The 12,972-nt window shown below is 37.7% G+C and overlaps 1 protein-coding gene across 2 annotated transcripts in view; it reads left to right on the top strand.

Moving 5' to 3' along the window:
- Positions 1–12,972, top strand: part of LOC135881406 (hexokinase-1) — a 74,742-nt gene that overhangs the window by 52,687 nt on the left and 9,083 nt on the right. For both annotated transcript variants that reach the window (XM_065408059.1, XM_065408057.1), the window contains 7 exons: positions 290–523; positions 2,437–2,741; positions 5,461–5,609; positions 5,722–5,841; positions 7,229–7,324; positions 8,424–8,523; positions 11,050–11,233. In XM_065408059.1, the coding sequence (XP_065264131.1) occupies positions 290–523; positions 2,437–2,741; positions 5,461–5,609; positions 5,722–5,841; positions 7,229–7,324; positions 8,424–8,523; positions 11,050–11,233 (1,188 nt within the window). The remainder of the gene's footprint in view (positions 1–289; positions 524–2,436; positions 2,742–5,460; positions 5,610–5,721; positions 5,842–7,228; positions 7,325–8,423; positions 8,524–11,049; positions 11,234–12,972) is intronic.

The following is a 12,972-nucleotide window of genomic DNA, read 5'->3' as shown; positions in this document are numbered from 1 at the left end:
TGATTTCATAGACTGTATATTTCCATTGGGCTTTACTGAAAAGCTCTATATTCTTAGCAAACATTATTTTGGCTTTACTCTCCCTTGTTTTGTACTTTGTGATTTTGTAGTCCAGTTAATAGAGAGATTGACGTGGGCTGATATTGCCCTCAACTGCTTTTTCTAAGACCCTTCTCAGACTCTCAGAACATTGTCATATGGCAAAGCACCTGACATCAAATCATGTTACTTAATTATGCATTTTATAATTTAATATTAAAGAGTTCACTGTTTAAATTCCTGTCTGTAGAAGCAAAGAAGGTCTGAATAAAGCCAAAGAAATTTTGACACGTCTTGGGGTAGAACCATCCCATGAAGACTGCATTGCTGTCCAGCACGTCTGTACAATTGTTTCATTCCGTTCTGCTAATCTGGTGGCTAGTACTCTGGGCGCGATTCTGAATCAATTGCGTGATAATAAAGGCGTAACCAGGCTGCGCACCACGGTGGGTGTGGATGGTTCCCTTTACAAGATGCATCCACAGTAAGTCCTGCTGTTTCTATAATTAACATTTGGCATCTGTTAGGATTCATCTTTTGCAAAGGTCAGACATGTAATATGAGGCCAGCATCTTGACATGCAGTCACGAATGAGATAAGGAAACAGAAGTTGTGTGCGCGCATATGTATATTGAGAAGTAAAAATCTCTATGGAGAAATGTTGTTGCCTATAACTGTAGGACTACATTGGTAATTCAAAGGAGCCTAAGGGAAGTAGGTAACCAACTCTCATTGAAAGTAATTGGGGTTTGGATGCCTGACTCCCTTATGTGCCTTTGAAAGTCCCAGCTGTAAAGGACAATTTATTTGATCAACAATACAGTTAAATATCCAAAGACTGTACTTTTGTGCCTATGGACTGGGCTCTGAGGAGGAAACCCCAGTAATAGAATGTTATTCCTTATTACCCGTTTAAACTGAATTGTTTTGAAAATGACTTTGATAACCCCATTTCTCCAGTCTTCCCTTGCTTATACTTGGAAGTTAGAAGGAAAAAATAGTGTCTGCCTTTCCTTGTCCTTATAAAAGCAGCTTATTTGTTTCTCTGTTTCTAAGCTGCATTTTTATAATGTACTAGTTCAGATTGATGTAAACTTCATAGAGGAGGCAGTCTTATTTTTTTAATGTGTATCAAAGTTACCATGTAGCTTGTTTACAGTCACTTGAAGATATTCTAGTTCTAAAAATTAAACCAATGACCAAAGGCTTTGGTCCTGCAGACACTTACCTGTGAAGTCATTGGGTTAGAGTTAAGCATGTGCATAAGTGTTTGCAGGATCAGCACCAAACCCACAAAACTGACAGAAATAACAAGGGTACAGGCATGATTTCTTTAGTTTCCTTCATGTGCAGAGGCTAGAATGTTTTTCATAATGAGGTGATCTGTTTCATAAATTAGTTCAAAATTAGTCCTAACAAATGGTTTTACTCTACTCTGTAGTACCATTGTTATCACACATCAGAATTTTGGTGTACACAAAAGCTGGAAGCGTGTACTACCTCTAATGAACAGTATCTAGTTGGAAAAGTTAGTTACTTAAAATATTTTGATACTGCTTTGGGAGTGGAGCATATAATATAGATATATTGTAGATGGAACATAAAGGAGAAGAATAAATATTTTGTGTGGAGTATTTTTGGAAGAAACAAAAATGTTTGCATTTCTTAAATCTTTTCGTGGAAATTTTCTGGTATTTTGGTGAATATTTTTAAAAATTTTTTTTGTTCAAAATGAAAATATTCCCTGAAAATGTTTATAGGAAAAACACCATTATTTTTATCACCTCTACTAGATATCAGGTATCTAGTGCATGCTGTTTGTTTATTCTGTTGTTTTTAATTTGTAAGCTGATATTTTGAGCTTTTAAATTAATTTTTATATGTTTCCCCTTAAGTATTAAAAAGAAAAATCAAGAATATTGTGATTCCAGCTAAAAGGAATCTGCAATAACATAAGAGATGCCATAGTGGCTCACACCGTAGGGTGATCCAGTTTGACCCTGATATGTCCTCTTAAGAGGATGATATTCTGAGAGTTTTTTCCATGGCTTTTGCTAGGATTTTATCTGAATTCAGGGAAAAAATCTGTCTGTCAGATGAATACTTTTCCACTCTACCCTTTCGTCATGATGATTCCTTTTACATGGGAAGACATACTTCAGCTTGTATGATATGAGGAAAGCACTGCCCAAGGAGGTTTGGGGCTGGTGCATGCTTGGTTGGGACACTTGCAAGGAAAAACTCATTGTGCAGCAGAAAACAGGGACTGGAAAATTTCAAAGACAGAAAAGCTAACCTATTTCCCATGCTCCTTTCATGTTTTATAGCCAGTGATGACCAGTGCAGATTTTTGAGCTGACCAGAGAGAGATTACGGTTTTACAATTTTCTCTTACAGATATGCCAGACGCTTACAGAAAACAACGAGGCGATTAGTTCCTGACTCTGACGTGCGATTCCTTCTGTCTGAGAGTGGCAGTGGAAAGGGTGCTGCAATGGTCACAGCAGTAGCATACAGGTTGTCTGAGCAGCACAGGCTGATAGATGAGACTCTGGCTGAATTCAAGCTTACTCATGAGCAGCTGTTGCAGATTAAAAAAAGGATGCGATCAGAAATAGAAGCTGGGCTGAGGAAGAAAACTCATGAAAATGCAAAAGTAAAAATGCTGCCTACCTTTGTTCGCAGCACACCAGATGGAACAGGTAGTTTCATTATAATTGATGCAAGAGCAGCATGGTAAATACTAGGGCTGTTGATTAATTGCAGTTAACTCAAAAAATAATCACGATTTAAAAAAAAACAGTAGAATACCATTTGAAATGTATTACATGTTTTTGATGTTTTTCTACATTTTTAAATATATTGATTTCAGTTAGACCACAATATACAAAGTTGACAGTGCTCACTTTATATTATTATTTTTATTACAAATGTTTGCACTGTAAAAATGGCAAACAAAAAGATAGTATTTTTCAGTTCACCTCATACAAGTACTGTAGTGCAATCTCTTTATTGTGAAAGTGCAACTTACAAATGTAGGGGTTTTTTTTTGTTACATAACTGCACTCAAAAACAAAACAATGTAAAACTTTAGAGTCTACAAGTCCACTCAGTTCTACTTCTTGTTCAGCCAATCGCTAAGACAAACAATTTGTTTACATTTACGGGAGAGATTGTTGACAGCTTCTTGTTTACATGTCACCTGACAGTGAGAACAGGTGTTCGCATGGCACTTTTGTAGCTGGCATTGCAAGGTATTTACGTGCCAGATATGCTAAACATTCGTATGCCCCTTCATGCTTTGGCCACCATTCCAGAGGACATGCTTCCATGCTGATGACGCTCGTTAAAAAAATAATGCGTTAATTAAATTTGTGACTGAACTCCTTGGGGGAGAATTGTATGTCTTCGCCTCTGTTTTACCTGCATTCTGCCATATATTTCATGTTATAGCAGTCTCGGATGATGACCCAGCACATATTGTTCGTTTTAAGAACACTTTCACTGCAGATTTGACAAAACACAAAGAAGGTACCGATGCGAGATTTCTAAAGATAGCTACATCACTCGACCCAAGGTTTTAGAATCTGAAGTGCCTTCCAAATCTGAGAGGGATGAGGTGCAGAGTATACTTTCAGAAGTCTTAAAAGAGCAACACACTGATGCGGAAATTACAGAACCCGAACCACCAAAAAAGAAAATCAACCTTCTGCTGGTGGCATCTGACTCAGATGATGAAAATAAACATGCGTCGGTCTGCACTGCTTTGGATGGTTATCGAGCAGAATCCGTTATCAGCATGGATGCATGTCCTCTGGAATGGTGGTTGAAGCACGAAGAGACATATGAATCTTTAGTGCATCTGGCACATAAATATCTTGCAACACCGGCTACAACAGTGCCATGCGAATACCTGTTCTCACTTTCAGGTGACATTGCAAACAAGAAGCGGGCAGCATTATCACCTGCACATGTAAACAAACTTGTTTGTCTGAGCGATTGGTTGAACAAGAAATAGGACTGAGTGAACTTGTAGGCTCTAAAGTTTTACATTGTTTTATTTTTGAATGACGTTTTTTTTTTGTACATAATTCTACATTTGTAAGTTCAACTTTCATAATAAAGAGATTGCACTACAGTACTTGTAAAATTGAAAAATATTATTTCTTTTGGTTTTTACAGTGCAAATATTTATAGTAAAAAATAAATATAAAGTGCGCACTGTACACTGTATTTTGTGTTGTAATTGAAATCAATATATTTGAAAATGTAGAAAATATCCAAAACTATTTAAATAAATGGTATTCTATTATTATTTAACAGTGCAATTAATCACATAATTAATTTTTTTAATCGCTTGACAGCCTTAGTAAAGCCCTACATAGCAGACTGTACTTCCAGCCAAGCAGGACGCTGTGGTGCAAGAAAATAAAAAATATAAACTTGGAGCTGAAATGCTAGTTTGTAATTTAATGAATTGGATCCAGCTAATGGATTTGTGTCTGGAGTAGAGTCTGTGTTCACTACAAAACTCTTAAACCACCAAAAAGAGGAAATTCTGAGTCAAGGCTATAATTCCTCTTTTAACACATCTTCTGTAAGTTAGAGTGGCAGTTGTGAGTCTATACATAAATATAAATGCAGCTCCCTGCCCCACTGCTTTCCACTAGTTGAGAGCTTACAGGTACCTTTGCCTCATCTAGTACTTGGTGCAAAATCTGTAAGTCAGTGGGAGTGTTTCAGAGAGCTTTGAATCCAGTTCATGAAAAGTGGCTGGTTCCATTCTCATCGCTCCTATATAGAGGTAGGGTTACCAGATAGTAACTGTGAAAAAACAGGACGGGGGGTGGGAGGTAATAGGCGCCTATATAAGAAAAAGTCCCCAAAAACGGGTCTGTCCCTCTAAAAACAGGACATCTGGTCACCCTATATATAGGAATAGATACCTCAACCAGTAGAGGCAGCCTCATGCTTTCTCTTGTCTTCCATACACAGCAGAGAGAGAATGGCCACTCCCTTTTCTTCTTCCCTCACCTCCCAATGCCTGTCTCAAGTACTTGTACTGCTTAAGACCACACTCTGCAGTTGCTGAAGCAGGAACATAGCACCATCTGCTGGCTTCCTGGAGAATCCTTCCCTTTTTAGAGAATGTGTAGTTGAGTTGAGCATGTGCAGTGGCAAAGACCACCCAGTCGTTGTTGTCTTTTGAAGGAGCGGCAGCTATGTGGCAATGTATTTCTTCTGTTCTTTTCAATAAGCAGGGAGAAGGCTTAGAATGAACATGAAAAATCTTTAAAGCCTTCAGATGATAGAGAGAACTTTCAGAGCATTATGCCAAAACGCCTGCTTGAAAAATGAAAAATGGACACCTGCCTACGCTTTGTTTCTGTGTTCCTAAAATGTATAAATATTTTGTTACAGAGAATGGAGATTTTCTGGCTCTCGATCTGGGAGGAACAAACTTCAGAGTTTTGCTTGTGAAGATACGTAGTGGTAAAAGGAGAACAGTTGAAATGCACAATAAAATATATGCTATTCCTATAGAGGTCATGCAGGGTACTGGAGAAGAAGTGAGCATTTCTATTTCTTTTTAGCGTTATCACTTATTTTCAAAGAATGTATAAATATATATTTAAATAAATATGACTAATTGTAATAATGTTTATATATTTCTTTTTTAAGCTGTTTGATCACATTGTTAGCTGTATCTCAGACTTCCTGGATTACATGGGAATAAAAGGCGCACGACTTCCCCTTGGCTTTACATTTTCCTTCCCTTGCAAGCAGACCAGTTTAGATGCTGTAAGTTTTTTATAATATCTTGTATCTTTTGAATCTGTCCTTTAGTGCTTCTTCTGGGCCTGATTCTCCACCCTCACACAGGCTACATAATACTTACTCACATGAGTAGTTCTATTAAAGGTTGTGTGAGTAAGTCTGTGGAAAGAGTTGCAGAATTATGTGCCTTGAATGTAATATTGACTTCTATAGTAGGGTAACCTTTTTCTATTCAACACTGTTTTAGAAAGATGGCTTTCTCTACCACATTTTCATCTAGAATTCAACATCTACCGCTTGTGGTTACATTCTGGGCAGTAGCATTCTTTCCCTGTAATGTGATTTTTCTTTGGCTAAGGTTGTAGCATCTTCAAAGTGCAAATGGTCCTTTCTCTGGGCCAATGGCACCCCCTATTTCACTTTTTGTCTTGCATTTTCAGAGTTGAGCAGAATATGGAATGATTTAATTAGCAGATTTGCTTTTTAATTCTGGAGATTTTGTCATTCAATTAGAATTCGTTGCTTTATTCCAAATTAAAAAGCCGATGCAAATTTTGAAGACACAAAGAGACCTTCTCTCTAAATGTAGCTTCACAGTAAAATATTTGAAATTTGGAATAAGTAGAAAATATATATAACATTCCTATTGAAAATAAGAGTAATATTCATATGTAAAGGAGCGCACCAATAATAGGTGCCCCATGACTCCTTTTGAATCTTTGAGACTTTTTTTCACTTTAAAGTGCATACTTTACAGTTTGTAAAGTGAGTATTTGTCTATGTCAGGTAGGCATTTTTAACATTAAAAACAAAACCATACCATGGTGAGCTCTGTCCAGAAACTATGGTTGAGGGTGAACCACCTACAATATCAGGAAATAGAATTAATCACCTTCAGCTTGAAAAATGGTCCTTTTACCAAATGAGTTTAAAAGAGCTGTTCCAGCCAGGAGAGGGAACCTGAGCATGACTGAAATACACAGTATATGATGTTCAGTAGAGGGTTGTGGTACATTCCTATACTTGTGTTGTATTTTCCCAGAGAACGCTGGAGATGCTCTTCCTTGTTTCAGCGCTCCATATCTGTGGTTCACAGGTGTACAATCCAACAACTGGGTTCCAATCTGTAAGAGTCATGGTCATGTCTGTGAGATCACCACTGCCATCTGCATATAATGTGGCATCAGGGTTAGAATGTACAACCTCTCACAGTGGAACACTGTTGTTTTGAGCCATGGGTTTAACTGCAGTTTGAAACAGATATGCTCGATATGTATGTGCTTTTATGTATGTGTCTGTATTCAGTCTTTTAAACCTGTGTACGTGTTTCAGAATGGGTTTTTAAAAACTCTCTTACGTTCTAATGAAAGACATACTCAGAAACGTAGTAATGAAAATTTCTTCTTTTTAGGGTATCCTCCTCAACTGGACCAAAGGCTTTAAAACGACAGATTGTGAAGGAGAGGATGTCGTGTATTTGCTTAGGGAAGGAATTAGAAGGCGAGAGGTGACATTTCAGTATTTCATTATTTTCTTGAATGTATTTGTTAACTTGATTGTGTGTGATAGAATTCTTATGCCTCTGGCATTCTGTCACTGATGAATTTGGATGCACTTTGCTTTTGTATTTACACAAATGGTACACATCTTACAAAGGGGCTAGGAAATACACAAAAGAAAGATTCTTGCCAAACAAAACCACTTGTTTCTCCATGCTTGGTTGCTTTGTGGGGATAGCGTATGTGGAGTCCAGTTGGTATGTAGGAGCTATGAGGGGATGGAGCATGCTCAGTGCAGATGGAATCTTCAGGGAATTTATTTGTCAAACTTTAACACATCTCTACTGAGCATGTGTGAACTGACATTTTTCAGAGGCTTGTAATTTGGCCAAATTTAGGTGAGTTTTCATTGGGATGATAAAAGGCACATCCCTGACACCAAGGCAATACCCCTGTCAAATTTCAGGTCTCTGCTCCAAAGAATGGAGATACTAGAGTTTCTCAACAAAATGCTTGTAAGAGTTTTTTTGTTTTTTTACTAGGCAAAACAACATATTTTTCCCTATTGTATTCTTGGAAATGGCAGAACTTTTCTAGGAAAAATTTTCCAGAACAATTCAGCCTGAGACAACCGGCAGGCATGGAAAGTTTCAGCCTGCATGCTTTAAGCTTGACACAGTTACAAACAACTGAAAAGAGGGTCTTATAATGAAAAGCCTTGAGCAACATTCACTATATGACTGCCTATAGAGTGTGTGAGTGAGTGTGTGTATGAATAGTGAGTGTTATCCCTATATAAGAAGTTAATATTAAAAATGTCCTAACCTAAATTGGTATTTGCACTGCAATAAAGTAGTATAATGTACAGCTCCAGCACAGTATACCAGTAAGTCATGATACCTGCATGCAAATTATATTACTACTTGTTTTAAAAGAAAAAATCTTTTGACTCTTGAATATTAAGTTTATATTTTTATTCATTTGTACTCAACACATTTTAGACAGTTGGTTAATTCCTTGCAGTCTAACAAACATTGCAAGGGTTGGTTTGATATATTGCAAACAAAGCAATACTTTTTCTATAGAAATATTTTTTTTTCTTCAAAGGAATTTGACTTAGATGTTGTGGCAGTGGTGAATGATACAGTTGGCACTATGATGACTTGTGCATATGAAGATCCAAATTGTGAAATAGGACTCATTGTGGGTAGGCATTAATTACTTTTTATTTTATTTCAACTGTAGTATATCCTTATAAACAAATAATTTTGTTCAATTAAGACTATTAGGATACACGATCGGCTGTGTTTCCTCTAATTCCTATTGTTAACTAAGCCTGTATTTGGGATCTTTGTGGAGTTTCTTCAAACCTGACTTAACATTTCTTCTTATGATGAATAGGATAATAGTTTCTTTGAAAAGTGTAATTTGAATCCATCCGATAGTTTTAAAACCTAGACCTGGATATATATATATATATTAATTAACAGGAGAAATGTGCTGTTTCCCCCATTACTATTTTTTGCCAGTTTCATTTTGATACAGAGAATACACAAGTGAAATACAGCATTTGACTAATAGACATTCCCCAGAGCCATCTATTTAAGTCAGTTAGGTGGAAAAAAAATCAACATATATATTCTTTTTGTTTGATCATTAGAAATATTGTCTAATAAATATGAACCGATACTGAATATTTTCACTTGAAAATCAATCTGTTTCACAGAATTAATGCAAAAGTGAGCATATAAAGTTGCCAGTATCTGGTTACCCATTAGTTTATTCTGTAATATGTATCCCTAATTCACTAGTATGATGACCCACATCTTGCCTTGATCATGTGGTCTGCCCAAGACAGACTTGTAAAGCAAAGCACACCAAATGAAACCTGCACAACACCTTCAAAAGATGAGCCTGGGAGCTTAAATTCACAACTTTGCTAGACACTAAAAATCATGGACTGAATAAAGACACTGGAATTATGGTTTATAACAACAATCTATAACCCACTAATAACCCCCCCACACACACACTAGCTGTCTTCCCCATCCCCCGCCTTTTCCCCTAAATGCCACTAAATGGTTTCAGTCCTATATCCTTGTGTGAATCCAGATAGTGCCAGGTCTAAAATATCAGATTAAGTTAGATGGGCTTGCAGTTGGCCTTTATCTAGCATCTCTATTAGCTTGCTCAGGAAGAGGAGGTTTGATACTGGACATTAGTAGGCTAGAACTGATTAGAATTAGTATCCAGGATGAGTTTCTTCAGTGTTGGTTGGACTATGGGGCAGCATAATGTAATTAACTCATTCCATCTGTGTTAATACAGTCCCATCTGCCAATCAGATTACGTCCTCTGTCAAGTCATTCTGTAATGTATAGTAAAATATGTGGTTGAATGTACAGTAAAATGTGTGGTTTCCAGAACTAGAAATGGACAGACCTGTAGGGCAGGTTTCTTTCAATATTGATATGACCTTTTGAGCTTCCATATATGTCTGGTGTTGCCAATTTGATTGTTTAATATGGAAACTAATATGGGTTGCAATCACAAGATAGATACTCTTTGCAGGTGGAAGCTTTTGGAGAGTGGAGCTTTATGGGAGAATAGGGTGGAACTGCCTCTCAATTGCTTTCGGAACTACGATTGTTTTCTTTAAAAAAAAAAAAAAAATCAAGAAATGGTCAGTAATATGATAGAGGAAAAAAAGATGATTCACACAATAAAAGAGTGCAATGAGGCTAGGAGAATTATAAAATCTCAGTGGGTCATGCAGACCCATAGAAAGATTGTTTAGAAGAATCAGAGACAAATTATTAATATATTTAGAGTTATGCAGGTCAAGTTTAATATTGTGATTTTTGGCAGGCTAACTAGAGAGAAAATGGAAACATTAACACATAGCGTTCTCTTGTATGGGATTTATGGCATATTGTATTCTATGAGCATCAGTAAAACATTACCACATGTGAAATGGGTTTCTTTTTTGTTTCGCTGAGCAGTGGGCTTTTTTTGAAAATATGCCTTTTTCTCTTCTTTCTCAAATTAGAATTGGACAGCAATATGGAGGGGTTGCAGCTACAGAATAATTGAACAGTTAGCCATTAACATTGGCAGGTGTACAATCCCTGTATTTTTCTTTTGTTTTTAAATTTAGATGGATGTCAGAACTTTGGAAAAATATCCTAATATTAGGCCGAATACTGAGGTCCTTATTCAGGCAAGATTCTTATTGAACCCAGTGGGAGTTTTGGCTTAGTGAGTCAAAGCTAACTAATAACTTCAGGATTGCGATTTTGGTTTCAGATGCACATTAATTAGAGTTGCATGTTAATCTTCTGTCAGATATTGTGCTGCTTCCCTCTTGTATTAAAAATTCTTAGGAAGTACTAGCCCAATTGGAATTGAAGAGCCCAGGTTCATCTGCTGCTAACTGTGCCCTGTACTGAACAAAGCGTGCTCCTCTCCGCCTTCCCATAGGCAATTCAGCCCTGGCCAGCCGGAGACTTCTTGCAGAGGAGGCACTGCCTGGGTAATATCCCTGCACCTCACTGTACCAGCGAGGGGATTATTTAGTTCCATCTCTTTATAAGTACTGAAGATTTATCATTATTACAATATGAAATTATTTTATAAATATGAAAAAACAGGTGAAAAAGCCCATAAGGGGTTCTCATGCTTGTTCTGGTATTTTTTTAATTTTTTTTTAAATCTGTTTATTCACTTGTTTTAGGCACTGGCAGCAATGCATGTTACATGGAGGAAATGAGAAATGTAGAGATGGTAGAGGGAGATCAAGGACGAATGTGTGTGAACATGGAATGGGGTGCGTTTGGAGACAATGGATGCCTGGATGACATCAGGACAATTTATGACAAAGCTGTCGATGATTATTCGTTAAATGCTGGAAAACAAAGGTATTTAATACTGAAATCTAGCAAGAAATCTGATGCAAAATTTATGGAATACTGATGTGCTAGGAATAAGTGATATTGCCTTCAACTGATTTTAAAAGTGGTGTAATTAGATCTCCATTTACGGAAAATGGAGGGATTAAGAGGACATAATAGTTTGCACCATCACTGTCCCCTGTTGGAGCTCCCTTGTTCCTGATTTCCCAGATGGATGACTTTCTCCATCTCTGACAGGTCAAGTGGTTGCAGTCTTTTCTCTAATGTCAACTCTGCGGTGGTCATCCTTGTCTTTGTCACCTCCAAGCTGTTAAACTGCACCGCACTTTGCTTGGGACTACCTTCTCACGATCATCTGGAAATTTCAGCTACCTGAGAATGCAGCTGTCTGCTTTCTAAGTGCGGTGAGCTGTTACATGTCCAGAACATCAGCTCAGAATGCTGTACTGGCCTCTTATTTGTGACCAGTTTAAATTAAAGGTTTTGGTGAGAACTTGGAAGGGGGAGTAGGCTTTGAAACTCTTAGTGCATGGTAGCAGAGTCTGCACAATGAGTTAACACGTGGCAAGCTAGTGCGCTTGCGATTCACGCTGCAGCTTGCTGCACATTAACTTGCTGTGTACACAAGCCATCATATAAATATATTTATAAAAATAATGATTGAAGTGTAAAAACACACGAGGAATACAGAGAAGGTGGCAGACTGCTTGGGAAGCTCCAAAATGTGAGGGTACAATTTGAAGTCCATAAAGGATCAGGCACTGAGGAAGCTGGAAAACGCTTTTTTGCAATGACAGCAAAGTGAGCATGGAATGAACTTCCAAAGGAGTATATAATTCAGAGAGAGTTAGGCACTTAGGCCATTTATAGGATACAAGACTGTTCATGGACCTAATTGGACTATACGGCCCCCTTCCAATGTGAAATGTTACTTTGTACCTAGGTTGGATAGAGGAGCCAGTAAAATCTCAGATTTGCACAAAGGACTGAGAAAGACACTATAATGTAGTGAATTATTAATTAAACAAAAAAAAGCGAAATGTACCTTGCAGTGAATTAACAGATGTGGAGCCTGGAGTACTGTGTATAATTCTGGTCACCCATGTTAAAGAAAGATAAATTCAGACTAGAACAGCTGCAGAGAAGGGCTGCTAGGATGATCATGGGAATGGAGAGTATTCTACAAGAGGAGACTGGGCAGTATGTTTATAAAGCAAATGAAAGTGTGATTGTAGCACAAGTAAATATACCAGTGCTAATCTAGCTAGCATGGGTAACAATCATAGTGAAGACTTGGTGGCACAGGCTTCTGCATGGGCTAGCAACCTGAGTACATACCCAGGGTCCCCAGTGCACTGGTGCTGTGGGAGCTAACCCATGCTGAGGCCTGTGCTGCCATGGCTTCACTACTGTTGTTACTGATAATAGCTGGAGTAAAGGTAGCGTCGGTATACTCACACCCCATCACACCTTTGTTTGCTGTGTAGACTTACCCTGTAAGAGGTTGGCTTGTTTAGCCAAGTACAACAAAGGCTGAGAGAGAGGATATGATTGCTCTCTATAAATACACAAGGGGTAGGGTGTAAACACCAAGGAGGGAGAAGAGCTATTTAAGCTAAAGGCCAATGTTGGCACAAAAACAAATGGGTATAAATTGGCCATGAACAAATGTAGACTGGAAATTTGAAGATGGTTTCTAACTGTGAGAAGAATGAGGTTCTGGAACAGCCTCCCAATAGGACTAG

This window comes from Emys orbicularis, chromosome 7 (assembly GCF_028017835.1).
Source record: "Emys orbicularis isolate rEmyOrb1 chromosome 7, rEmyOrb1.hap1, whole genome shotgun sequence".
Taxonomy (NCBI): domain Eukaryota; kingdom Metazoa; phylum Chordata; order Testudines; family Emydidae; genus Emys; species Emys orbicularis.
The sequence above is the reverse complement of the archived record's forward strand: the minus strand, read 5'-3'. Positions and strand labels throughout refer to the sequence as shown.